The sequence below is a fragment of the Dermacentor silvarum genome, chromosome 4 (assembly GCF_013339745.2).
Source record: "Dermacentor silvarum isolate Dsil-2018 chromosome 4, BIME_Dsil_1.4, whole genome shotgun sequence".
NCBI classification, from domain to species: Eukaryota; Metazoa; Arthropoda; class Arachnida; order Ixodida; family Ixodidae; genus Dermacentor; species Dermacentor silvarum.
Window position 1 is genome coordinate 164906829 of NC_051157.2, and position 24887 is coordinate 164931715.

At 49.2% G+C, this 24887-nt stretch overlaps 1 protein-coding gene across 2 annotated transcripts in view; it reads left to right on the plus strand.

Annotated features, from left to right (window-relative positions):
- LOC119450762 (venom metalloproteinase antarease-like TtrivMP_A) overlaps nt 1–24887 on the plus strand; it is a 689114-nt gene that overhangs the window by 567292 nt on the left and 96935 nt on the right. For both annotated transcript variants that reach the window (XM_037714269.2, XM_049666199.1), the window contains exons 5-7: nt 10302–10434; nt 12707–12766; nt 13396–13517. In XM_037714269.2, coding sequence (XP_037570197.2) covers nt 10302–10434; nt 12707–12766; nt 13396–13517 — 315 coding nt within the window. The remainder of the gene's footprint in view (nt 1–10301; nt 10435–12706; nt 12767–13395; nt 13518–24887) is intronic.

Here is a 24887-nt window from a genome sequence, read left to right on the forward strand (position 1 = left end):
GGGGCTTGGTGTTTGAGTATCCGCATAAGATAATTATGTTTTCTCGTATATTGATATCACAATCCGACGCTATCGCGTCTGTAGGTTGTGGCTAAGTCGTACTTTACGATTTTTCTAGCCCATTTTGGTTTGAGAAATTCCATTACTATCCGACGCTATCACGTCTGTAGGTTGTGGAAAAGTCGTACTTTACGATTTTTCTGAGGCATTTTAGTTTGAGAAATTCGATAAGTTCACCAGCACCTCTGCGCCACGCGGAGGGCCTCCGTGGTAGGGGTGGTTCGGGATGATTTTCTCCGCCATGGATGCCGGCGCTTACGCCGACATGACATGACATGACAAGAACATTATTTGTGTCCCACGTTGTTCTGGGCCCGCTTGACAGTCTGGAGTTGAATGTGAAGATTGCTGCTCTTGAGGGATTCCTCCCATTGCTTTTCCGTGATGGGTGGAGAGGCGTTAAGGGCGGGGCACAACCAGAGCATGTGATCAAAAGAGCATGAGTCATGACTACATTTGGGGCACGACTGTGAGTGGTCAAGGTCTATCCTGTTAAGGGACCAAGGAGAGGGATACGAACGGCTTTGTCGAAGTCGGAGTGTGCTATCCTGATGTTCGTTCAATTGGGAGTGGAAGGGGGGATGTCCTCCTTCCCAGACGATAATTGGAAACAAATTCGTGAAAACGCCGCGGTCAGATTTTCTGCAACACGGGGTCCATAACGCTATCGCGTTAAATATATCATCATCACAGTGGCTGATACCCGAAAAGAGCGGCATCTAGAGCAGTGATGATAAAAATGATGCAAAAAATATCCTCAGGAATGGCTCATGCCCGCATAAGCAAGCAAGCTGCAATGGCTGAATATCAATGAAGAAACGAAAGAAAGAAAGAACGAAATAACCTTCAGGTAGTGCAGTAGATGCTCGTATGTGTCGTTGAGGAGGTCTACCTGACCTCCAACTTCGCTGGGAGATGAAGTTGGAGCACATCGCGGTGCACTGAGTATGTGCCAATGTGTACATTCCTGCCACTCTTCAACAGCGCTGTTTTGCGCCGGCATGGGTCACTGTAGATGCGAGACCGCTATTCGAACAAACTCTGACGATGAATTGGATCACTGGGTATGTGACACATGGTCTGCGCTCTCTTCAATGAACCTCTCGCCAACTTTTGTCACTGATTACACTCCACTGAGTGTGCGGCAAGCAGGGGATCAATTCTCAGTGTTCGCGCACATCGGCCCGCCGTGCTTCTCGGCTCGGATACCACGCGCGGACCTCTAGGCGGTGTTACTAGATGGCGCAGCTTGTCCAGAAAGAAGCGCGATAGAGGAGCCCACTTGCCACATGACGCGTTCGCACGCACCGGCTTGCCGTGAATTTCAGGAGGCCACGCACAGGCTTCGCGGCGGCGGCGCTCCATGAGTGTTCTTAAGGAAACGCGAAAGAAGCATCCAGATGCAGTACACGCACCGTACATAACTCGTTTCGATGGTGGCAATACGTTATATCGCTATATTGATTCAATTCTAACGCATTACTGTCGACAGTCATGTGAGACTGCTTCTTTCGCATTTTTTTTATTGCTGTCGACCTTACGTGGGACCTCGCCACACCGATACATAAATTGCCCATGAATAGGCACATTACAATATCATGCACGCAGTGATGAAGTTCGGGCAAAAACTTGGCGGTGCATGTTATCTCCGCGGCAAGACAGAATCGGGCACGTACATAGTGGCCGAAGTTGACTCTCCCCCTCACCCGTAAGCGGCCAGAAAAATTCATACCGAGAAGTGGCTGGAGGAAGTAAAGATAGCTGTCGCTTTAAAATGAAAGGGTAGGAGTGCACGTGGTCGACACAGCCGAGTCTGCTAACCTTGAACAAACCGGCGCTGTGTAGAATCATTGCATTCAACAACTACTAACAGCTGGTACTTATCAAAAATGTTTCAACCGAAGCAAAGGAGCACACATAAAGCAAAGTACCCAAACTATGTATTAAGGGAAAGCCTTAGACGACGTCACATCCGTTACAGGAAGTTGATGGTGGACACCGGCATAAAACACTTTCGTCTTAAAATGAAAAAAAAAGGTGCAGAGACAAAAGGATGATAGAAAAGGTAAAGCGCTTAAGGGACAAGGTGTGCACACGGGCTTAGGAGTTGGTGAGGATGGCTTGATTGAGTACATAAATTGCGAAAAAAGGAGGCCAGGACGAGCTTAATGTACTAGACATTGCAGCATTAATGACAAAAAACCTACCTATATGAGTCAGTTGCACTCGTGTTGGTCGCCTTGTCCGCGATTTTAGCTGTCGTTGGTCATCACCTCCGAACTAAAGCAGTGATTTTTGGTGTCGTGGCAAAAACACTGGACATTTTCCCTCCTCACTACGGACAATATAGTTCTGATTTCTTGCTACGAAACTCGACATACAGTAATTGTCTCCACTCACAAGGTTTCAAACGTGCTAGTTGTCGTCCCTTACACAGTACTGGTAAGTACGCACTGGGAAACGAAGCCGCACAGCTCTCAAAAGTGATGCACCATCCATTACCGTGCACAAGAATTCTCTATTATTGACTAGTACGTGACGAATCCAAGTGGATATTCACGTTAAAAATGTTACCATCACAGCCTTTAAAGATAGCAGAGCGCAGATAGTTGTGAGCGATTCCCTCTGCTCTAGGCTTTATTACCCCCGGTACACAGTGCACTGCAGGAGTCACTGAATGACACTGATGGCGCCGCGATTTTGGTTCTTGGAATGTTCACTTCTTGGAATGATGCCCAGCAGGGCATCAGATAACCTCGTTGTATGTCGTGCTTGTGCAGTGTCCTGATGAAGTGATTATCGGTCACTGCTTCCTCTAGACGCACCCTGCTTTGGTATCTGCTGCTCGACAGGGTTTCTTCATATCCTGCTCTCTTTTCACGGCCTTGACGTCTTGATTATCGAAGCCACTGAGAAATGTTAACCTCAGCGCCGAGCCGCACTTATGCCCATTCACCCACTTGTCGGCGATTGTGCGGCGATTCGCGGTTCTTGACGTAGTTCTTATGCGAAATTCCGTAATTAATCCCACTGTTCACCACAGGCTGTAACAAAACCTGCATACATCCTAAATTCTTGCAGTGTCAACCCTCACCTGAGAGACCTGTGTGCGTCTAACTGTCTATTTTGTAATATGGCTTAGCAGATTTATTTAGCACTGGCGCACATCTCCCCTTTCAACCCAACACACTAAGAAAAAAAGAGTATCCCTTACTCTTTTCGAAGAGTCTGGACTAGTCACATATATGACACACTATGGGGGAGACACCCGAAGTCCCTTTCGCCAGAGAGTCCGAAGACTATCTGTGATGTATACAAGGTGGTTACTTAACTCCTCACGCAGTAGTCTTGCACACTTTTTTCTAGTAGTCTCCTGGACCCTCTCAAGAGCATTGCAAGACTACTGCTGAGGGAGTCTGTTAACTCTTCTAGATGAGTCAGACGACTCAAGATAGAGGGTCAAATGACTACTGCTGAGGGAGTCTTAACTATTCTAGGTGAGTCAGAAGACTCAAGCCTAAGGGTCACATGACTATTCCTGAGGGTGTCTGTTAACTATTCTAGGTGAGTCAGACGACTCAAGATAAAGGGTCACATGACCACTATTGAAGGAGTCGGGTAACTATTCTTGACGAGTCTGATGACTCCATTAGTATGTGTCGCGGTACCCCTAGTGCGTGGTGCAGCACTCTTGCAAATAGAATAATCTAACTAATCCATGTAAGTCATTCGACTCTCTGCTGGCAGCGTCGAGCCGCCTTTCAAAATGAGTCAAAAACTTTTGCCGACAGTGCAAAGTGACTATCGTGAAAAGACAACCTAGAATAATAATGAATCCATAGCTAAGCACAAGGCAGGTTTGCAACAAAAAGTGATTATTCCATCATTTTGTTATTGTCTTATGGAAGTGAGTTTCTGGGGTTTTATGTGCCAAAACCAGTTATGATTATGAGGCACGCCGTAGTGGAGGGCTCCGGATTAATTTTGACCACCTGGGTTCTTTAACGTGCACTACGACGCAAGCACACAGGCGTTTTTGCATTTCGCCTCCATCGAAGTGCGGCCACCGCGGCCGGGATTTGATGTCGCCTTCTGGAAGTGTCAAATGTATCAGTCAGCAGAGAATCACCATGAACACCAGACAGTTCTCTTTACTATTAAACTGGAAACGGCCAACCAAGGAAACAGTTTTAAAGAAACACCCAATATGCACCTTGCAGCTGTATGTGCATGACACTGCAATGTCACTCTGAACCATAATGACACCATAAAATAGTATGTCACTCATGCAAAAGTTCAATTCACCCCAACACAAGTCATAATTTTATAATGTCAAAAGGTTCTATGCTAAACTTATTTCACTGTTCCCTCAGACATACTTTTATTTAGAAGTTAGGATGTAACCTCCTATGGAAATAATGTACACATAAAATATAACAAAGGGACTAACACTGGTTGAAGAATTCTTCTTTCGGGGGTTTTACGTGCCAAAACCAGTTCTGATTATGAGGCACGCCGTAGTGGAGGGCTCCGGTATAATTTTGACCACCTGGGGTTCTTTAACGTGCACTACAACGCAAGCACACGGGCGTTTTGCATTTCGCCTCCATCGAAATGCTGCCGCCGCGGCCGGGATTCGATCCCGCAATCTCGTGCTCAGCAGCGCAACGCCTTAGCTGACTAAGCCACCGCGGCGGGTGCACTGGTTGAAGAAGGAGAACCAGATAATGAAGTGCAATAGAAACAATATTCCAACTTACATTACAAAATCTATGCAGTACAAAATTCAAGACAGCAACTGGTTGGCAATCGATAATCCAATTTAATAGTAAAAACAGCTGTCTTACCTTATCGTACTCTTGTTGGCACTTTTCCCACACAACTCATGCATGTTTCTTAGCTTGAGTTGAAAATTGATCGGAAAAACACCATATTAAATAGTTGTGCATCAATTTTATTCTTTCATACAATCTGCAACAGTGCATACAAACTTGAAAACTGACAATATTACAAAAAACATACAGCAATATTTAAGCTAAACATTTTATTGAAGTTGACCTAAACATGGTTTTTTAGGACTAAGTTTTTTAAGACACCAACAATTTCACTGATTGAAATAAGCACTAATACACCACTTGCCATAAATAAATCATGCTGGCAAAATATGTAGCACAGGTAGATGTATTTTGCATGACAAAGATAGCGCATAAATCATGAGGACAAGGAAGGAAGCAGACCAGGTGGTAACTAAACTGGGATTTTACTTGCCAAAACCAGTTCTGATTATGAGGCACGCCGTAGTGGAGGGTTCCGGAATAATTTTGACCACCTGGGGTTCTTTAACGTGCACTACAACGCAAGCACACGGGCGTTTTTGCATTTCACCTCCATCGAAATGCGGCCGCCGCATTTCGGAATAGTAGAACTACTTCCAGGTTAATTCATTGCTGAGTGGCTACAGGCTGCTTCAGTCAAGAAGACACTGTTAGGTTGCATGTATTTACCTGCTTCTTGCCGTCTGCCATCGGCCTGCTTGGCATCATCACTAAGGTTGCCAACTCTCTAGTGGACGCAGTCGGGACAGGGTGGTGGCGGAAGGCAGGAGCACGAGCCGCCAAGTATACCTGCGACAAATTTGCACAAATGTTCCAAGTCCTACCATGTCCTAATTTACAAAAATGCAGCAGTTGTCCGTGTAACATGGTTACCAATACAAATAAGGGTAAACAGTTAGCTCCTACAAAACTAGAACCCCAACAATAACGAAGCAGAAGTTACGTTTATGAAAATGCCAGTAAAGACGAAAAAGAGTGTGCAACCCAAACCTGAGCTCATGCCATCAAGTGGTGTGCTAGTCAACTGCAAGCCTGCCATCTTAAAATGTCATTGTATATTTTTTAACCTGCCTTAATCCAAGTTCAGCATCTCTTGACATAAGTAAATCAAGCTAATTTAATTAACTAATTTCTATGGTCATTATTGCAATAAAGTGCAAGATGCGAATGAAGCTGGCCAACTGGGTGGTGCTAACACAGTGCTTCTCGAAATTTTATTCTTCTTTCTCTGCCTGTCTTGGCTCTAACATTAGAATACAGAAAAGCTTTCACATTCTTGAAATTTCACCCTGCTAATTTTATTACATAAGGCATAATACTTCAGCCAGAGCAATAATGGTTCCTTTAAACGGGAAATTGTGGTAGAACAAAGAATGTCGCTGGAGCCAACGTGCTGACAAGAGGACTTGTCTTATTCTCCTTGTCGAAACATTGGCTCCAGCAATGCTCTTTGTTCTGACTCTTCATCATTTGAAGTCTCTGTGTTCCTGTGTGTGTAACTATGTCCTTTCATTGTTGCGTTGATGAAATTGTAATAACAGAGAATTAGTAATCGTACCTGACGAGAAATTTTGGCTTGTTGGTAGGTGAGGACAGAGTAACTGCGCAACATTGATACACGGACAAAGGAGGCTTATGTGTCTTGTCTCCTCCAGCCATGTCTCGCCCTCGAGTGATTACTCTGTCTCTATGTTAACGTATTACCATTTTCACAATACTAAAATGAATAAGGCAGGAACGAGGACAAAAAAATTACACCAAATCGCATCATACTGCTAAGGAGATATGCCAAAGTGCCTGCTACGATTTCTCACCCATAACGTGCTGCATAAGATGGCTACTTCCTGTGGCTGTTTCCGCTTCTTCAATACCTGAAATAAAACACATTACAACATTACTGAAATATGCAGGACAACAGCAGTAGCGTAGGAGATAACACAACATTGTTTCTACAAGGTAAACTAATCTCTGATGCATGACAGACGAAATTTTTTTAATTAAATTAGTAAAATACACCACACCTCATTATATTTCATTCAACACTGTCAGAGTTTCTTGGTACAAGAAAAAAGTATTTCTGCATAGCAGCAGTAAAATGGTACACAGAATTCTACTTTTAGAATAAAATATCCTTCAGCGATTAAGCCAACTACAGCTGTATGCACTTAAAGTTGTTATACGTACAATAGCCAAGACAGGGTTAACTTGGTTGGGTTCATATGCAGCTCACTGAGATGTACAACTTTGCAATTAACTCATTTCTCCTTGCCAAATATACAAATACCAATATACTCACATAAAAATACAAATTAAAGAACCATTTTTTTAATAAAACACAAGACACAAAATAGAAAATCGAGTAATAATAGTCTCCGCGCGCATTTCTAGGAAACGTTTGTAACTGCCGAGAGAAACGTCTTGCCAAGAGAAACGTCGCGCAGAATGTAGCCAAACCGGAAGGGCCGAGTACGCGCCGTTTGAAAACTCGAACAAAAGCTGATACACTCACCTGAGACGTTAAGAGAAAAATGGCACAGTCACTCCCTGCTGGTAGGCTTTCGTATGCATCCGGCAGTCTCTGTGCGTTACGATGTCTCACATCACAATGAAAGGCGACGCAGTGCAGACCGCAACACTTCGGGTGCTTGCCACGGTCCGGCGAGCTTTGCTTGTTCGATGTCGGCAAAGAAGAAATCGGCGACACGCTACTGCTGGCGTTTTTGTGGTGGCAATCACGTAGCACGGAAAGAAGTTTCCATTGTAACTTGCCCTAATGTTCGGTTGCACTCGCCCCTAACGCAGCGCTTTCAGTGCCATTCAACAACAGCAGCGAGCTCGCGCATGCATGTTGCAACACATCTACAAAATGCCGCCGTGCTTTTGATGGCTTCAGCTTTGGATCACTTTGGGGCCGCACAAATCATAAACTGGTTTCGGTTTTCTTCCCTCGCACTGAAAAAAAAATGTTTTGCTAACTGATAATTTTGCTTCACGTACACGAATGTTCGCGAATGAAACAGCCTTCAATTTAATCATGCGTCTTGAGATACCCGCTACCACGCCCACTACCTTCACTTTACAGAAGAAAAATTCGCTAGTACGACTCTGATTACGTTTGAAATATCTATTATAGGTCTTCGGAGCCTGCTAGAAGTGTAGTAAAGACGCGGCCTATTTGCGATTAATTTGCTTAACTATAACGTAGCAGCTGCACTCGATCTCTATTGAGTGCAGTTTGCACTGATGTAAGGTAGAACTATAAAGACGTCCCCGTGTTACAGTATAATATAGTGCCCATGAAGTTACCAGAACTGCATTTCCGGCACAAGTTGGTGCGTGTGTGCGCCGCTGCCACCAGCTGCGGGCGTAAACATTCGGCGGAAATTTATCCACATAATTTCTAGGACGTTCACCGTTGGCTCATGGCGTGAAAAACCTACGAGGTTGGTTTTTCATAAAATTTTTACGTTTATTGTGGTAGCCATTACAAGGACACAAGCGGTGAAATTTATCTGTTGGCGTTGCAGTGAACTTACGTATAAAGTCCAAGTGCGAAAAGATGCTATCCCGAGCCGTTGACTGCGCACATGAGAGCAAGTGTTGGAGGGTAAGCCGAGATGGATATTGACTTGATGGACGCGCAATATATAAGAGGAAACGTGATAACACGCGCGAAAGCCGGGTCAAGGGAGGCGTTGGTTTGGCACGCGTCTGCTCTTCCGTTGCTCTAAACCGGTATTGCGCCACGCTCGCCCTAATCTCCGATGGGTCCAAAGGCGGGGTGAGCCGAGGTAGCGTAATTTAAAGTTTCGGAGACGCGTTGGAGGAAAGAGGAAGCAGAAGCGTTCGGTCCCCTCTGTTCGCGCTCTTCATCACGCCAGCGTTGTGACTGCAAGCGTTCGCGTTCATTGAGTAAAATCTGTTCATGTTAGCACGTGCGCGTGTGACCCCATACTTGATAATGTAATTAGTAAACGAATGTTTACTGCAATTTATACAGCCGATGAAACTGGGAACCTTGCTTCGTGCAGTTGTCTAATACATTGCTATAGCTAACAAATCTTCGTCTTTCGGGCGAAACTTCGACTTTTTGTTTTTTATTTTTCTAAGGGGGCTCAAAAGCAGTGTTGTGTACGCTGATGTTTCTTTCTGGTCGCGGAACACAACGAGCCGCGGTAGCCCAGTGGGTGTGGCACTGTGCTGCTGAACTCGAGGTCACGGGTACAATTACAACCGCGGCGGCCGCATTCCAATGGGGGTAGAATGCAAAACCGCTCGTGCACCGTGAATTCCGGGCACGTTAATAAACCCGAGCTGCTGGAAATTAATCTGTAGTTTCCCATTACCGTGTATCTCTAAATAAGATATTGCTTTTGGCACATAAACTCTCAAAATTTAATTTTACGTCACAGAACTACATTTACAATTGGCACTGTTGGGTGCGTCCACCGAACTTAACTTGTTACCTCGTTGATGTGCTCTGTTTAGTAGCCAATTCTTTTTTTCAGTTTTACTAATGGTCGGAATCCAGTGTGACAAATCTAGGTACTCCTTAGCACAGGAAACCAGCTAGTAACTTAAGCGTGCAAGCTGTCAACATACATTGTCAAAGAAAATCAACATTGCAGAACATGGGACGAGAGTTAGACATTGAATTACAACCAGGACATAAACCCTGAGAGTCTGCCTAAACCAGAAGCAAGCATAAAGCCAGAATAAATCATCTGGTATTTTTTTTGCTGCATTATAATCTTTCTCTCGTCAACAGCCTGCACAGTCACAAAGGAGTCGCGATCTTTCACGACGACTCTTCGCAAGCCATTGGGAGTCAATTGACTCGTGCAGAAGGATTGACCATTATTTTGTGACTCTACGCACGCAAAAAGGGGTCTTAACACAGAAAAAGAGAGTCATGTTGTTGTGACTCACTTTTGACCTTTTTTTCTTAGAGTGCAGGTTTGCGTTTTGTAGCCGTCCCTTCAATAACCTTGCTCTTTGATATGCCCGTAAGGTTGCTTCGCATTTGCTGTCAACATCTTTGGAATACTTATCACTGCCGAAGGCACCGTTTGCTGTCATCAGCAAAACCACCTTTGCCAGGAACCGCGCAATCGACATTGCACTCAGTGCCTCATAGTTGCCGCCTACATATATGCCGATCAGAGTTTCCCTCTATATTAAGGCTATACGTAGCCATTATCTACGAATATTTCGTGCTGTCTGTATTGTGTGTAATTTTTCCTTCGTTGTACTGAATGAATGCACAGTACTATTGTACAGTACTAGTGTGTACAGTACTATTAAAGAGCAAGTAAGACATTGCGCTCTGCATTGCTTCTTTTCTTCCAGTGAAGTATCGCTTCTTTCTCATAGTTTTCTATTACTGAGTATTGCAAATATTTTTAGGAGGGTGTTCTCGGCCACACTCTGCGCATAAAGCCATTGGAAGAAATGGAGAGATCATCAAGTGGTGAAATACCGCATGAACTGTACGAGGTCCCTCACCCAGAGAATGAGCAACATCGAAGGGACGATTACTGTAAGGAGACGTCACTGGTTTATTGGTTTAACAATTCTCGTCATGTCCCGCAATCCACTGGCAAAATAATCTAAGTACTCCAATATAACCAATACAGATAATGAGGAATGTTTGTATTTGGGCAACGAGTTGTGCCCAGAAACCTCCATTAGATTCACGCGAAAGTACCAGGACATTCGGCACTGGCAGTTAACAACATAGGTTACGCAAGCTTTGAGTGAATACTCACTGTGGCAGCAGGCTAAATGTAAAAAATAAGACGGGAAGCAAACAAGACGGCCTAAAGACAACGGCTTCAGCAGCGATTTTGCGAATTTAATTTGTGCGCGGAAGCGGTAAATAAAGGCATATGATATTATTAAATAGCGCACATAAACTACTGTAGCCCTGTCAGGTTTCTTGCTGTTGACAGCCTGCATGGGGAAGAGGATTATGATGACTGATGGCGAATCATCTCAGAAGGCGATGATGGCCGTCCCCTGGTGACCATCTTTTCCGCTTGGAGTCAATTCATTCGCTCTGGCCTCCTCGCAGACAGCGTTGATGATACCTTTGAGGCATGATGAAGGCGCTAATCTAACTTCGCTTCAGCACCAGGTCACATAGTGGATTTCCAGACTTTGCGTGGTTTCCAGGGAGTCAAGAAAATATAATGTTTCCAACAGCCATTTAAATTTTAAAAAATCTATTTTATATTTCTGAATACTCTACTCAACGTTTTGCGTTGCCGCTTTTAAATTGCTCCTTATAAAGTTTATTGTTTAAATGAGTTATTTAATGGTGTCCTGTACCACCTGAACATCTCAGCTACACTATTTAAGTCGCGAGGGGCGCGTGGAGCTCACAAGCGTAGCGTAAAACCACCTTTATCTCAAACACTGGCTTTTCAGCAGAAGCCTTCTTTTAACTCTTCTCGTGCGCCATATTTCGTCATATAGCATATACGCATATGCGGCTTCTACTGGCCAATAGCTGACAGCAATGAAGAAGGGTGTTTCGATCACCGCGCTCCTTCCTGCTATTACTTTGCATATTTGATTGACGCAGTTAAATATAGTTGCAGAAGTAAGCGAATAAAACCGGAACAATTCGACTATCGTCTGCTGACGCTCGATCTATGCCACCCGCGTCGGAACTAAACTTTGGCCAGACTGCTTATTGGTGTCGTAGCCATCGGGTCACGCCAATTTTGATTAGTTTTGAAGACTCAAATTGCCTCGAATCACGCGAAAGCTAAGGTTAGACCACACGAACGCTTGCGAGACCGCGCTCACTCCTGGCCACTCCTGGCTAGACGCCATGACAGACTTCGCTTCTAATTGAGCTTGAAAAGGCGCAAGTTGGATGTGGCTACTATTCATCGGACAAGATGGTGCAGGACACAGCCGATCTGCACCTTGTAGCACGGCCAGACAGGAACATATGAGCGCGAGCGTGCATCCAAGCTTTGTCGTGCGCAAAGGAAACGCTGCGCATGCCCATTACAGTTATATGTTTCCCCGTTCTGCAACGTAGCTTAGATACCGCGGCCGCCTCTGGGCGGCCCGACGAGTGCTCCCCCTGAGCTCATTGTGTCTCGCAGAGAACGACCGCGTCTGGTGCGTCGTAGAAGCCGAAATCGGAAATTGCAGCGTCTACATGAACATACAAAATGAAATTTGACCTGTGCGCCACGGTGACGTACGTTCAGTAGGCGTAACGTTGTGCACCCGCGCGCTCCACTGCTGCCTTCGCAGTGCAAGGCATTGAAGGGGACCTTTAATTGCCAACAACTTCACTTCGGCCGAAGTGAAGTTGTTGGCAATTAATTGAAGTACACATTGTGGCAAAGTACTTCTAAACCAGTCTATTTTGACTTCAAATTCATTTCTAGACTGCGATAAAAAGTGGTTCAGGAGTCCTTCAAGTAATTATATTACGAGCAAAAATATTTATGTTGCTCAAAATGACATTTACCAAGATTTAGTTTTCTACGTATTGAAGCCCCCACCTAGGCCTTTTTTAAGGTTTGGCACAAATTAACTCAAACATGCTGTATATAATATTGTAACAAGAGTTTGTTGTAACCAAAACGTCAATCAGACTACTTTATACGTAGAGCTAATTTATATGTATCAGTACAACAGATGCAGAAAACGCTGTGTTTGTGAAGGCGCTGTGTTTGGGATGTGGTAATTACAGTAGCACTAGCTTCGTACCCACCAAGAATAAAGGGCCTCCAGAACTTTCAAGAATATGTGTGAAAATGTTTTATACTATTTCCTTGCTGCAGCAACGCCAAATGTCAGCATGGAGCTCCCAAAGGTGCAATCTCGATGGGATTGGTACAAAGGTAAGACTTCCCTCATTTCCCCAATGGTCAGTCTAGGGTAGAGGCAGTCATATGAGGTCGCTCTTTTTAGTACACAGTCTTTAAAGGAAAGCTTTTAGTGCCTGCCCATTTGGCTTTGGCATCGCTCTGGTTTTGGCGAAATTGTGTGAAAATAGGAGGATAATATGGCTTATGTGCATGTGAAGGTACAAATTTGCGCGTATTGGTTGCGCCCTTGAAATTCGATTGGCGTAGGTTGCCCCCCCACCTTCAATAAAAATTGTGGCGTGCAAAGTTCAAGTGGAATCTTCAGACGTTAACGATGCACATAGCGTATGTGTGGGCGCGCGGTGCCAAGTACCATCGTCTCTTTCTTCTATAATCAGTGGCCTACCACCCTCCCTTCCCATTTAGCAATCCATAAATAGTTGACAGACTTAATACGTGACAGTAAATTCGCCGACGACTGTTCTCGCCTCTGTAGTTTTATTTAAAATTGCGCTCATTTTTCTTGGCAGAAGTTCACTCAACAAAGGCATACATTCTTTTAACACTTTCATCAATATTTAGCAATGTTTCCGGTCTCCATTTACGCGTCCTTACTTCACAGCCATTACAACGGGACAATATCGTGCTTATTGTTTCAACAGCACCACGTTTGCCTGTGTTAATAACGCCTGAAGTACACGTCATCGTTGATTACGTCATCAGCAAGGCATTAAATTTCATCACAACGAAAATTGCAAGATACGTTGCTATTATGACTGCTTCGGTACGTATCCTGTTTTTCTGACAGTTACAAATGATTCTATAAGTTCGAGGGCACCACATTTCGTTCACGTGTAATAAACGAAATTAAAGTGAAGGTCATCATACTTTCGCCACGCACAGCCTTAATAAGCGAGAAGTTACTTTCTGTTGGCAGACTATCACCATAAGGCAGAAAAGCAGAAACCAGTACTCAGTACAAGATATCTGGTAAATAAAAATTACCAAGGCAACAGGTTCTTAAGGGGCCAGACATATCACATTCTTGATTTATATGACCTTACAAAGCCCACTGACGACATAACAATAGTAGTAGCGCAGCATTGCCTCCCCCCCCCCTTTTTTTGTCGTGTAAAATAATATCGGAGCCATTTTTATTGTCGTCAGTCTAGGGACTTTTCACAATTGAATGCATTTCATGACACAAATACGCCTTTTCTGCTCCAATGGATGCGCTGATCCAACTTGGTACAATAATGGAGAACTAAACCAAGTTTCAGTTCTTTAGAGATGTTCCCTAGGAGGGTAGAATGATCTTTAGGAGCCTCCTTCTCTATTTTCGTGCAATGTAAGTCCTCACATCGCCTGCCCGTATATCATATCGCTTCTTCAACGTTTATTGCATTTAGCATTCTTTGAGAACTTACGTATGCTCGTCCGCATCTAACCTCTTGCACGCTATCATGGACCACTAGGTGTGTGCCCGAATAGACAGCATGGGAATCGACAACTTCGGTCGTTGGTATGTGCAACTGGGCATGTTACAGTGAGAATGGTAAATTGCGAATGTGACACTAGGCATATGAATATTCTTGGCCAATTAACAACAATAGGTATGTGCCACTGGGTGTGTACCCAGAGTAACAGGCTACACAATAGGCAAGATGTCAACAAGTCAGCAATAAAAATTTTAGGAAGTCAGCTACAAAGAAGAAAAAAAGCAGGCCGCTAAAGCAGTCCAATGTGATGAAAGGAGTGAAGTGAACCGAATGGACAAGGTTGTGAATTGAGTGAGGAATGCTCATCTACAAAATGGTAAAGAAGATGTCGGTAAGAGAAAAATGAAGAACTCAGCAGCTCAAAAGCTGGAGAATTTGGCAATACGATGTGCCACTTGGATGCTTCAATGCTCGCCACATTAACGTCGACATTCAACGAGAAATACGTAGTGAATATTGTGTACATTTACACGCTCTTCCATCGCCGCCGGCTGTAAGACAATAATTGTTGCCATATTTCGTGGGAAGATGGAGCATAGTACCATGTTGCAAATAATAATTGTAAAAATCCCAGAACTTCAAGGTGCTCTGAATGTGAAGTTCAACAGGAAGTGATCGAGTACAATAGTCTTATATTGAAATGAAACACGTTGACATTGAGCTACAAGAGGCTCTAGAAAGAAGGAGAACAAGTGCAATACCGAGCAAAGGCAACCGGAATGCGTTCAAGGTGGTCTTGATGCGGCCTCACAGAAAGGGAGAGAATAAAGGTACCTTCTTACGAAACTTTGAAGGCACATGCGAGAAAGCCGTATTGAGAAAACAATAACGGCAACAGCACCTGCTGATGTTGTTGGTCTATGAGCTAGCTTATATCATGGGCCGCTTGATAAAAAAATAAGGCAGAATTAATCTCACAATGCATATCGATACTGATGCTATTATCATTCGAGCAATTCAGCTACAAACCTTATCCTTGAAGTGATGTTTATTCAACACCTGTAGCCTCCATTCTGATACTTCCATTGCTTCAGCAACGTCCATATTTCCTATTCCTTTTTTAACAGCAAAGCTGTTTAAGCCAGCCGTAAAACGTGTGCGTTTCACGAAAAGCCAGCCGCACCGTAGCCACGGAAACCAGCGACGCCGCAGCTGCCAGGCAATGCGTTGCCTAGCAACCACCTCGCGGAGCGTCGCGCGCTATGCTCGGGAGAGATAAAGAGAAAATGAGAGCGAGAGAGAGTTCGTGTGTCGCACGCTATGCTCAGGAGAGAGAAAGAGAAAATGAGAGCGCGCGCGAGAGAGAGAGAGGGAGAGAGACAACAAATTGTAGCAGCACCAACGAGGACACGCGCAGAGGTGCTGCCGACGCCAACCACGCTTCTGCGTTTCCACGCGTTAGCGCGGAACTCTCGCGGTGTGCGTGACTGCTTTTGACTGGCTTGTTGCGCAAGCTGGTAGACAACTTCGGCCACTAATTTGGAGATAGGTAAATGACATAGAGTAGGCAAATAGAGCTAATCGCAATAAAAGATGCAGAGAAGACCATTATGGTAGGGCTAGGTGAAGGCTGCTCAGGAAGTACAAATTATCGGCAGAGACGTGCAGGTGGAAGTGTACTGGACCCAAAATACCAGCAATAAATCCTACCCCCAGTTTGCGTAATGAGAAACATCAAGAAGGGGCGTAGAGAAGAAGGAACTCTCGGTGACCACAACGTAGTGTTAGAAGGTTTTGGACAAGAGCAGTTTTTTCGCCTGCTGCCAGAAAGGGTTAGAGTTTTGGTAAAGAAAAATCAAATGTTTATGCTTATGCTAGGGCAGTAGAACTAGCGGGAGATTTACTGTGTCTGCCAGATTAGGAATACAAATTTCTTGAATGACAGGATAAAGAACCGCTGACGGAAAAGAACAGAATGCACCTCGCGATAAAGACAGCGCGCACAATCATGAGTGTAAGTACCCGTGAGTGAAGCTGTTGAGGCCGAAACGACTTCGAAATCGGCGTGTCACCAAAATACACCTGAGTGATACAGTTGAGCTATTTATTACAATTACTAAACGCCAAGGTTTGTCAGGTTGCAGGACGAGACGAGTTGTTTTCTCATATGTTGGAAGCTTTGGTGAAGACGAGTGGCTCTTGCAGCTTTGTGTAAACAAACTGGCAGTTAACTAAAAGGCGTGTCACGTACTCCAAATACCGCAACATGCTTTAATCTGGTTCATAGTTCAACAGTAGAACCAAATAATTTACCACAAAGAAAGTACTGTGTGTATTATAGAGGGGGTTGTTAAGCACGGCATTCATTTTCACGTCGCAGAGGTAGCCTCGAATATCACTTTGGCGCAATAGAAGCAAAAGCAGCTGTGCGCGGGCACATTTCGAAGAAACACCCATAAGTATTTTTTTATTAGGCCAGCAAAGCTTCTGACCGAGGAAGGGGGCTGCTTTGGAGGGTCTGAAGAAAATCGCGGGAAGGTCGAACGATGCCGTTATGGCAGAGCAGTGGAAAACGGTTATCCCTCTGAGAAATACAAAGTATACGAAAGCGCAAGGGCGAGAAACTTGCCAACCGCCATTATTACCAAACTGCGTCAACGCAGATTTAAAAAGGAAACGAGACTACTGAAAGAAAGTTCCGCTTTCTTCCCTGTCTTTTCCGTTTTCATGATCATTTCTACATTTCGATTAAAAAAGAGCACACGTAAATTCTCTAGGCTTTCTTTGGCTTCATTGTTTTTTTCTTCAGTTATTTGTGACGTTATGTATACATATATATACATACACACACACACACACATATATATATATATATATATATATATATAGATGCTCTCCAGCCCTTTCTAGTGGGTCGATCTCTCCTGCGCTCTCCTCTAGAAACGCCGCTCGTGCTGAGAGCTCGGCCCTTGAACTAACGGTCGGTCCAAAAGGCGGGTGCCTAATAAACGCCTTTACAAGTGGTTCTGCCTACAGCGTGAATCCTGGAGCTTCGATCCCGGTACCCTTCGCTCAACTACTGCCAGAAGGACGCATCCCAGCAAGTGCCACCTTCCGCATCCCAGCAAGCGCCTCCTCAGTCTGTCATGTGCTCTGGTGTGCCTCGCCACAGGGACCCTGCCATCTTCAGCGGCGCGGACGCAACCGATGTGGAGGACTGGCTGACAAGGTATGAGAGGGTAAGCGGTCACAACAAATGGGACGACCCTGCAAAGCTAAGCAATGTTATCTTCTATCTCGCGGGTGTCGCCAGTCTCTGGTACAGCAACCATGAGACCGATATTCCGACGCGGTCCTCCTTCAAAACTTCTTTGGTGGCGGTGTTTGGTCACCCTGCGGTGCCCAAGCTGCGAGCGGAGTCGCGTTTGCGGGAACGTGCAGAGCAGCCGGGTGAATCATTTACCAGCTACATTGAAGATGTTCTAGACAGGTGCAAACGAGTCAACGCGACGATGTCGGAATGCGACAAAATAAGAAATGTCATAAAAGGGATTGAAGACGATGCGTTCAACATGCTACTTGCGAAAAATCCTCAGTCCGTGACAGACATCGTCACTCTATGCCAAAGCTACCAGGAGCTACGAAGGCAGCGCTCCTTGCACGTCACCCTTCATCACGTGACGAACAATAGGCTGGTTTGGCCACCATCTCCGACCAGTCCGCACTGCTAACAGAAGTGAAAGCGTTCGTTCGGGAGGAAGTTGCACGCCAGCTCTCCTTGCTAACCTTCACTCAGCCGCCGCATGTGCAACAGCCCGCAACGAATGTTATGCCCGGGATCCGTCGCGTGATCGAGCAGGAAATCGCCGAGGTCTTGCCAGACCAGCATCAACATCGTCCTGCGGCCGCTTCACTAAGCTACGCTGATGTCGTCGCGACGCCTCAACATGTCCCGACAGCTGCATCACTCAGCTACGCTGAAGTCGTCGCGAGGACTCAACCACTCTCCCCGAGTGTTCCTCTACGTTATGGCGACCTTGCGGCTAGGCTCCGACCGCAGCCCGCCATGCCATCATACCAGCATCCGCCCTGTACAACGCGACCTCCTACATGGATGGGACCTGCCCCAGTGTACCGATGGCGTACTTCCGACAACCGGCCGATATGTTTTGCGTGCGGCTAGGCCGGTCACGTCGGTCGTTTTTGTAATCACGCTCAGCCGCCTAGCGCCACGTCATCCGCGACCAGCCAGTTCAACAATCCATATTACGATCCTGCGCGGATCCGGGGGGGATTCCGGATGTCCTGACACCCCCCCCCCCCTCGGATTTCTGCGTCGCCCCCTCGCTGACAGGGGATGGCCCTGTCGCAAAAAAATATGACCGCCAGCATTCTCCAGAATTATTTTTCGCGAGTACCAGTGGTATCAGCCATGTAGAAGTAAAGCTAGCTCGCTCAAAAGCTTAGTTCTCATGAACACCTTAGACCTCCTGGCGCCGGCCGTGCCTTACTCGTCCCGTCGGTGGCGTCGAATGAACGAGGCGAAGTCCCTTTTCCAAAGGACGCCGATGTCCACGCGAGCGCCTTCGCGCCTGATCAACTTAGTTCCCCATTCGCGTGTCATGGGTTGCCTCATTGGCTGTCATCGGTTCCGCGACCAACCTACTTAATGAAAGAGATCTCTCGCTGAAGTGTTCATATATAAATAGTAACAACTAACAGCTAAACTAAGAACTACGCATAGGCAACTTTTTTTTAACTGTAGCACTCATTGTGATCACAGTTACACGTTGACAATATCCAGTACGAGCACAGTACCATTGATACGCTACAAATTTTGTAGCGTTAGCTTTTGTAGCTTTTGTACCGTGAACTTTTGTAGCGGCCAACGCCAGCGCGCATGCCTACGATGGCGTGCGTGGTTAGAGAAACAGGAGCAGATGCGCGCCTTGTGTAAAAGGATGACGTCGCGTGGCAGTAGCGCACCCAGGATCTCTGCCAGGGGGGGGGGGGGGGGGGTTGATAGTTTGCCAATACCATCTAAACAGCACTAATTTCGACTTTGTGGGGATCGAGGGGCCTTCCCGCGCCTCGCCCCCCAGCTCGCGCGTGGCGCTTAGCTCAATCTCCGGGAACCGCCGCCATAACGGCAACATGGCGGACATGGCGAGCGCGCCGGACTTACTTTCCCGCGCAAACCGTGCTTCTCCCCCCCCGGGATTGGACTTGCCCCGCGAGAACACGTCACCGGGACGCGCCCTGATTGGCCTCCCGCGCGGCGGCCCCCGGGCACCCTCTCCACCCGAGCTCTCGTCCGCTGAGCGCTTCATCGCCGCGAGAGAGGCTCACAGGCTCGCAACGAGGTGGTTACATGAGACCTTTGTTCTCGCGACTCCTCGTTATCGCGCTTGGCGGACCGCTACCCGGTTAGCCCTAGCGCAGCGGGCGCGCGTACTCGATCGGTCTTGCGGCGAGCCTTGGCCCGTAAGCGCCGTGACTGTAGCACTGAGCTGTACCTTGGGTGAATAAACCCGTGTTTGTTGGCGATCTGACTCCGGAGCCTTCTCTGCGCCGTGTCGGAGAGTCGACGAACCCTGCCGTAGCGCCTTTGTGCGTTGCGGAGTGGAGGAGCGTCGTGCCCTTTCCTGACCGTCGCTCGTAGGGTAAGACTTGTGCAAACCCATCTCCACATAACTGGCGCCCAACGTGGTTTCGGCATGGCATCAGAGCAGGCCCCTTCACGGCCCTCGTTCCTGCCTCACCCCCTGGCTGCGGACTTATCGTCCTTCGGAGCGAACGACACCGATAGCACGAGGTAGGTTCGCCTTCGCGACCCTCTGCTTTCGGCCACCGGGAGCGATCCCTTCCTTGGAGCGCCCTAGGTGAGGTCGACAGCTCGGATGTGTACGCTAGTCCTATATAGCCACGCCAGTTACGGGTTTTATCAACTGTTTGAGACGCGCGGGGAGCAGGTGCCTACTAGCCCCTCCGGCGTGCTGTCTCCGCTCGCTGGCCTTTGTCCCGAGCTCAGTTGTGCCCAACGTGCCGCATCGGAGCCACCCCGCTTAGATGCTCGCTCGAATACGCTCGCCGGCCTCCCTTTGTCCCGAGCGTCGTTCGCTGCGCCATGTGCCGCATCGGAGCCACCCTGCTTAGATGCCGGCACGAATACGCTGGCCGGCGTCCCTTTGTCCCGAGCGTCGTTCACTGCGCCATGTGCCGCATCGGAGCCACCCTGCTTAGATGCTCGCACGAATACGCTCGCCGGCCTCCCTTTGTCCCGAGCGTCGTTCACTGCGCCATGTGCCGCATCGGAGCCACCCTGCTTAGATGCTCGCACGCATACGCTCGCTGGCCCACCTTTGTCCCGAGCACCTTTCTCGGACGAATACGCCGCGGTGCAGCCTTCCCGCTACGCCGTAGGCGCGAGCTCGCTCGCTGGCCTTCCTTTGTCCCGAGCGCAGTTCGGTGTCCCGTGCGCCGCAGCTGAGCCTCCCTGCCTCGCTGTTGGTGCAAATTGCTCGCTGGCCTCTCCTTGTCCCGAGCGCAGCTGGGAAGCAATGTCGAGCGCGAGCCTCCTCGCTCAGCCGACAAAGTCGCCGCGTTTTCCGCCTACCGCTTGTCTCACGCGCATCCGAGCGACATTTTCGACGTGCGTGAGTCACCCCGCTCCGCTGTCGATCCGTCTGGCGGTCATGTGAGGCCTCATGCGCCTGTCGGAGCGGCAGCCGAGCTCTTCTCTTTGCCGTTTACTGGCCGCATTGGGTCGGTTGAGCATTGAGCGGACCACCTGTCCGTTGGTCCTTTTTGCTCTCCGGAAGTTGGCGTTAGCGTACGTGCCGTTTGCCGTGGAGACGTACAATCCGGCTTAAGCGCTTGTGCGAGCCATCGGGCCGCCTCGCGCGCTGGGCGTTGACATGGCGGTGGTACCTTGGCGCGGTGGTACCTTGGCGGTGTGGTACCGGAAAGGGAGTTCAAACGTGGTGGCGGACGCCTTGTCGCGAGCCCCCGTGTCGGCGTTTGATCCTTTGGTCCGCCACTCCCGTGAGCATTCGCACCAAGTAGATGCCGGTGCCTCAGTCTCCAATGGCTCAAAATGCGCGAACCTCATGCACTTAGTAGAGACCGGAGCCTGTGTCTCCAATGGCTCGAAAGGCGCGACCCCCGACGGCGAAGAGATCCTCGGATTGCCAGCCCCGGGAGAGGACGTTTACCTGGTGGATCCCGTTACCTCATCGGGTATTGTCTTCAGCAGGCGAGAGCTGCTAAAGGCTCAGCAGAGCGATCCATTTTGTAAATAGCAATCGTTGCACTGGCTCCAAGAGCCGAGCTCCCAAGAGGAGCGGGGCGGCAAAGCCGCCGGGCGCACCCGGACAGCTGGTATTGCTGTTGGCGCCGAGTGCCACGCAGCTTGTATTGTTGCGGGCACGTGGGATCCGTATCTGCTTAAGCAGAACGACCCGTTTTGTAAATAGAAATCCTTGACAGGCTCAAAGAGCCGAGCTCCCAAGAGGAGTGGGGCGGCAAAGCCGCCGGGCGTACCCGGACAGCTAGTATTGCTGCGGGCACGTTGGATACGTATCTGCTTGACGCCGATAAAGCTCTCCTGCGCTATATCCCATCTGAGGAGGCTCCCCAGGAGTCTTTCAAGGTGGTGATAACCCGCAGTCTAAGGAAAGCCACCCTGAGCTATTTCCACGACTCGCGGGTGGCCGGACATGCGAGTGGCCTTAAGACCTTCCATAAGTTGTGCCGCTCCGCTACCTGGCCAGGCATGAAGTGTGACGCTCTTCACTACGCCCGCTCATGCCGCGTGTGCCAATGTGTGAAGCCTCGCGCGGGCAAACCCCCCGGGCTCATGCAGCCAATCGACAGCCAGCTACCCTGGCAAGTCGCGGCCTGTGACATTATGGGACCTTTTCCCAGAAGCCGGCGAGGCTACGTTTCTCTCCTGGCTGTCACAGATCACTTCACGAAATGGGTTGAACTTTTTCCCCTTCGGAAGTTAACGGCACGCGCAATCTGGGACAAGTTGACCGAGGTCTTTAACCGCTTTGGCTTTCCGGCGGAGCTGATAACGGACAACGCGTCCTACTTCACGGCCAAGATGTTCGTGGATGCGTGTGCTGCCTTTGGCATTAAGCACCGCAAGACAACCACGTATCACCCACAGGCCAACCCGACAGAACGGATTAACCGGAACCTCAAGCCCTTGCTCGCGGCCTTTGCCCAGCAACATAGGGATTGGGATGTCTGTCTTAACGAGATAGGCTTCTCCTTGCGGTCCACGGTGAACCGTTCGACTGGGTACATGCCCGCTTTCCTCAACTTAGGGAGAGAGCTGCCAAACCCCATGGACCGCGTTCTGCGGACCGGCAGCGGGGCGTGCGCCACGAAAGCCGGCCTTTCCGGCTACGCGGCGGAACTGCGCTCACGGATGGACGCGGCCCTTGACCTGGCCCGTTCCAACCTGGCAAAAGCGCGAGCTGGACAAAAAGCCCAGTACGACCGGTCACATAGGGACGTGCACTATGGTGTCGGCGATCTCGTCCTCAGACGCAACCATGTCTTGAGTGACGCCGCCAAAGGCATCTCTGCCTCCCTGTCGGCCCGTACCGAGTGGAGACCAAAATGTCCCCCCCTGGTATACAAGCTGGCTGACTCCCGAGGGAGACCAGTCGGCGGTCCAGTTCACGTCTCGGACCTCAAACCTTTCGTTGCCCGTAGCAACGACTGGGGAGAGGGGGAGGCGGTCAACGAACCGCAGGCAAACCGTGATACGGCTGGCCCCAGGCCACGCCACCGGTACAACCTACGGAAACGCACCTAGGCAGGTTTTCTCCCACCAGCTGGTAGCCGGACTTTATTCCCTACCACGCCGATGAACGGGGAGACACAGCTACGGTGCGAAGGCGCACGTTGAAGTGGTGACAGGCCCTTTTGGCCTAATATACCCTCTCGTACTCACCCGCCTTCTGACGCGCCTAGTCAGCTTTCTCCCACTAGCAGGTAGCTGGACTTCATTCCCTACCATGCCGGTGAATGGAGAAATGTAGCTACGGTGCAAGGGCGCACATCGAAGCGGTGACAGGCCCATGTGGCCTAATATACCCTCTTATGTGTTGCCCAAGCCTCCTGCCTGGCAAACGCCCCTTTTTGGGCTGTCAGCCAGGCGGGCAACTTCCTTGGCACACCGGCTATGCCGGGGGGCGTTCCGGTCCTTCACCTTGCGTCGTCCAGTCTGCTCCCTGCGCCTGGCTCCACTGTGCCACCAGTCTTGCTGACCACGAAGCCGGCTGTCCCTGGTCCTACCATGCCAGCCTGTTGCTGACCTCAAGGCCTGCTGCTCCTGGTCCTTCCGCCATGAATGACTCCTGCCTCTGGGGGCCACGAAACCATGCCAGCCTCGCCTCCTGCTGCCTAGGCTGCCGCTAAATGTGGCTGGCCCCCAATCAGGCGCTGACCCCTGGCCGAGGAGGGTCACTCCGGCTGCCGCTGCTGGCCTGGCTGCCGGCTATCCCGGCCTGCTGTTCTTGTGCATTCCGGGGAGCCCAGTGACTTCTGTGGTGGCTGCTGCGCCAAAATGGCAGCCACGCCTCGCGCGTTCCTGGCTGCTCCAGTCCGGTGGACCTCGAGTGTTGCTGGCTGAACCATGGTGCTGCCCTGCCCCGTCCTGCCTGGGCTGCTGACTCTTCCACCTGGCAGGGGGTCCTTCCAGTGTGCGCAACTTTGGTGGCCAAGGCAAACCCCTGGCTTTGTGTCAAGAGAAGCGACGTCTTCACCTTCTTGGACTGCTGTGGCCCCTTCTCCCTGTCCTCGTCCTGAGGAAGACGACGACGCCCTCTTGGACTTTGCCCCGTTGGCTTAGCCCTCTTTGGCTGAGTCAACCTTGCCACTTGGCCTCGGTCATCCACTTAGGTGGCTGGCCTCGGTCTTTAGGAGGGGGGAATGTGGGGATCGAGGGGCCTTCCCGCGCCTCGCCCCCCAGCTCGCGCGTGGCGCTTAGCTCAATCTCCGGGAACCGCCGCCATAACGGCAACATGGCGGACATGGCGAGCGCGCCGGACTTACTTTCCCGCGCAAACCGTGCTTCTCCCCCCCCCCCCCTGGGATTGGACATGCCCCGCGAGAACACGTCACCGGGACGCGCCCTGATTGGCCTCCCGCGCGGCGGCCCCCGGGCACCCTCTCCACCCGAGCTCTCGTCCGCTGAGCGCTTCATCGCCGCGAGAGAGGCTCACAGGCTCGCAACGAGGTGGTTACATGAGACCTTTGTTCTCGCGACTCCTCATTATCGCGCTTGGCGGACCGCTACCCGGTTAGCCCTAGCGCAGCGGGCGCGCGTACTCGATCGGTCTTGCGGCGAGCCTTGGCCCGTAAGCGCCGTGACTGTAGCACTGAGCTGTACCTTGGGTGAATAAACCCGAGTTTGTTGGCGATGTGACTCCGGAGCCTTCTCTGCGCCGTGTCGGAGAGTCGACGAACCCTGCCGTAGCGCCTTTGTGCGTTGCGGAGTGGAGGAGCGTCGTGCCCTTTCCTGACCGTCGCTCGTAGGGTAAGCCTTGTGCAAACCCATCTCCACAACTTCTTCACGGGAAATTGTCAAAAAAATGCGCTTTTTGCGAGTGTGCAGACGATTGCGTGTTTTACATCTTAGTTGCAGCACTGAAATGCGTAAGAAAAGGGGTTAAACAAAATGGGGGGGGGGCTAAGTC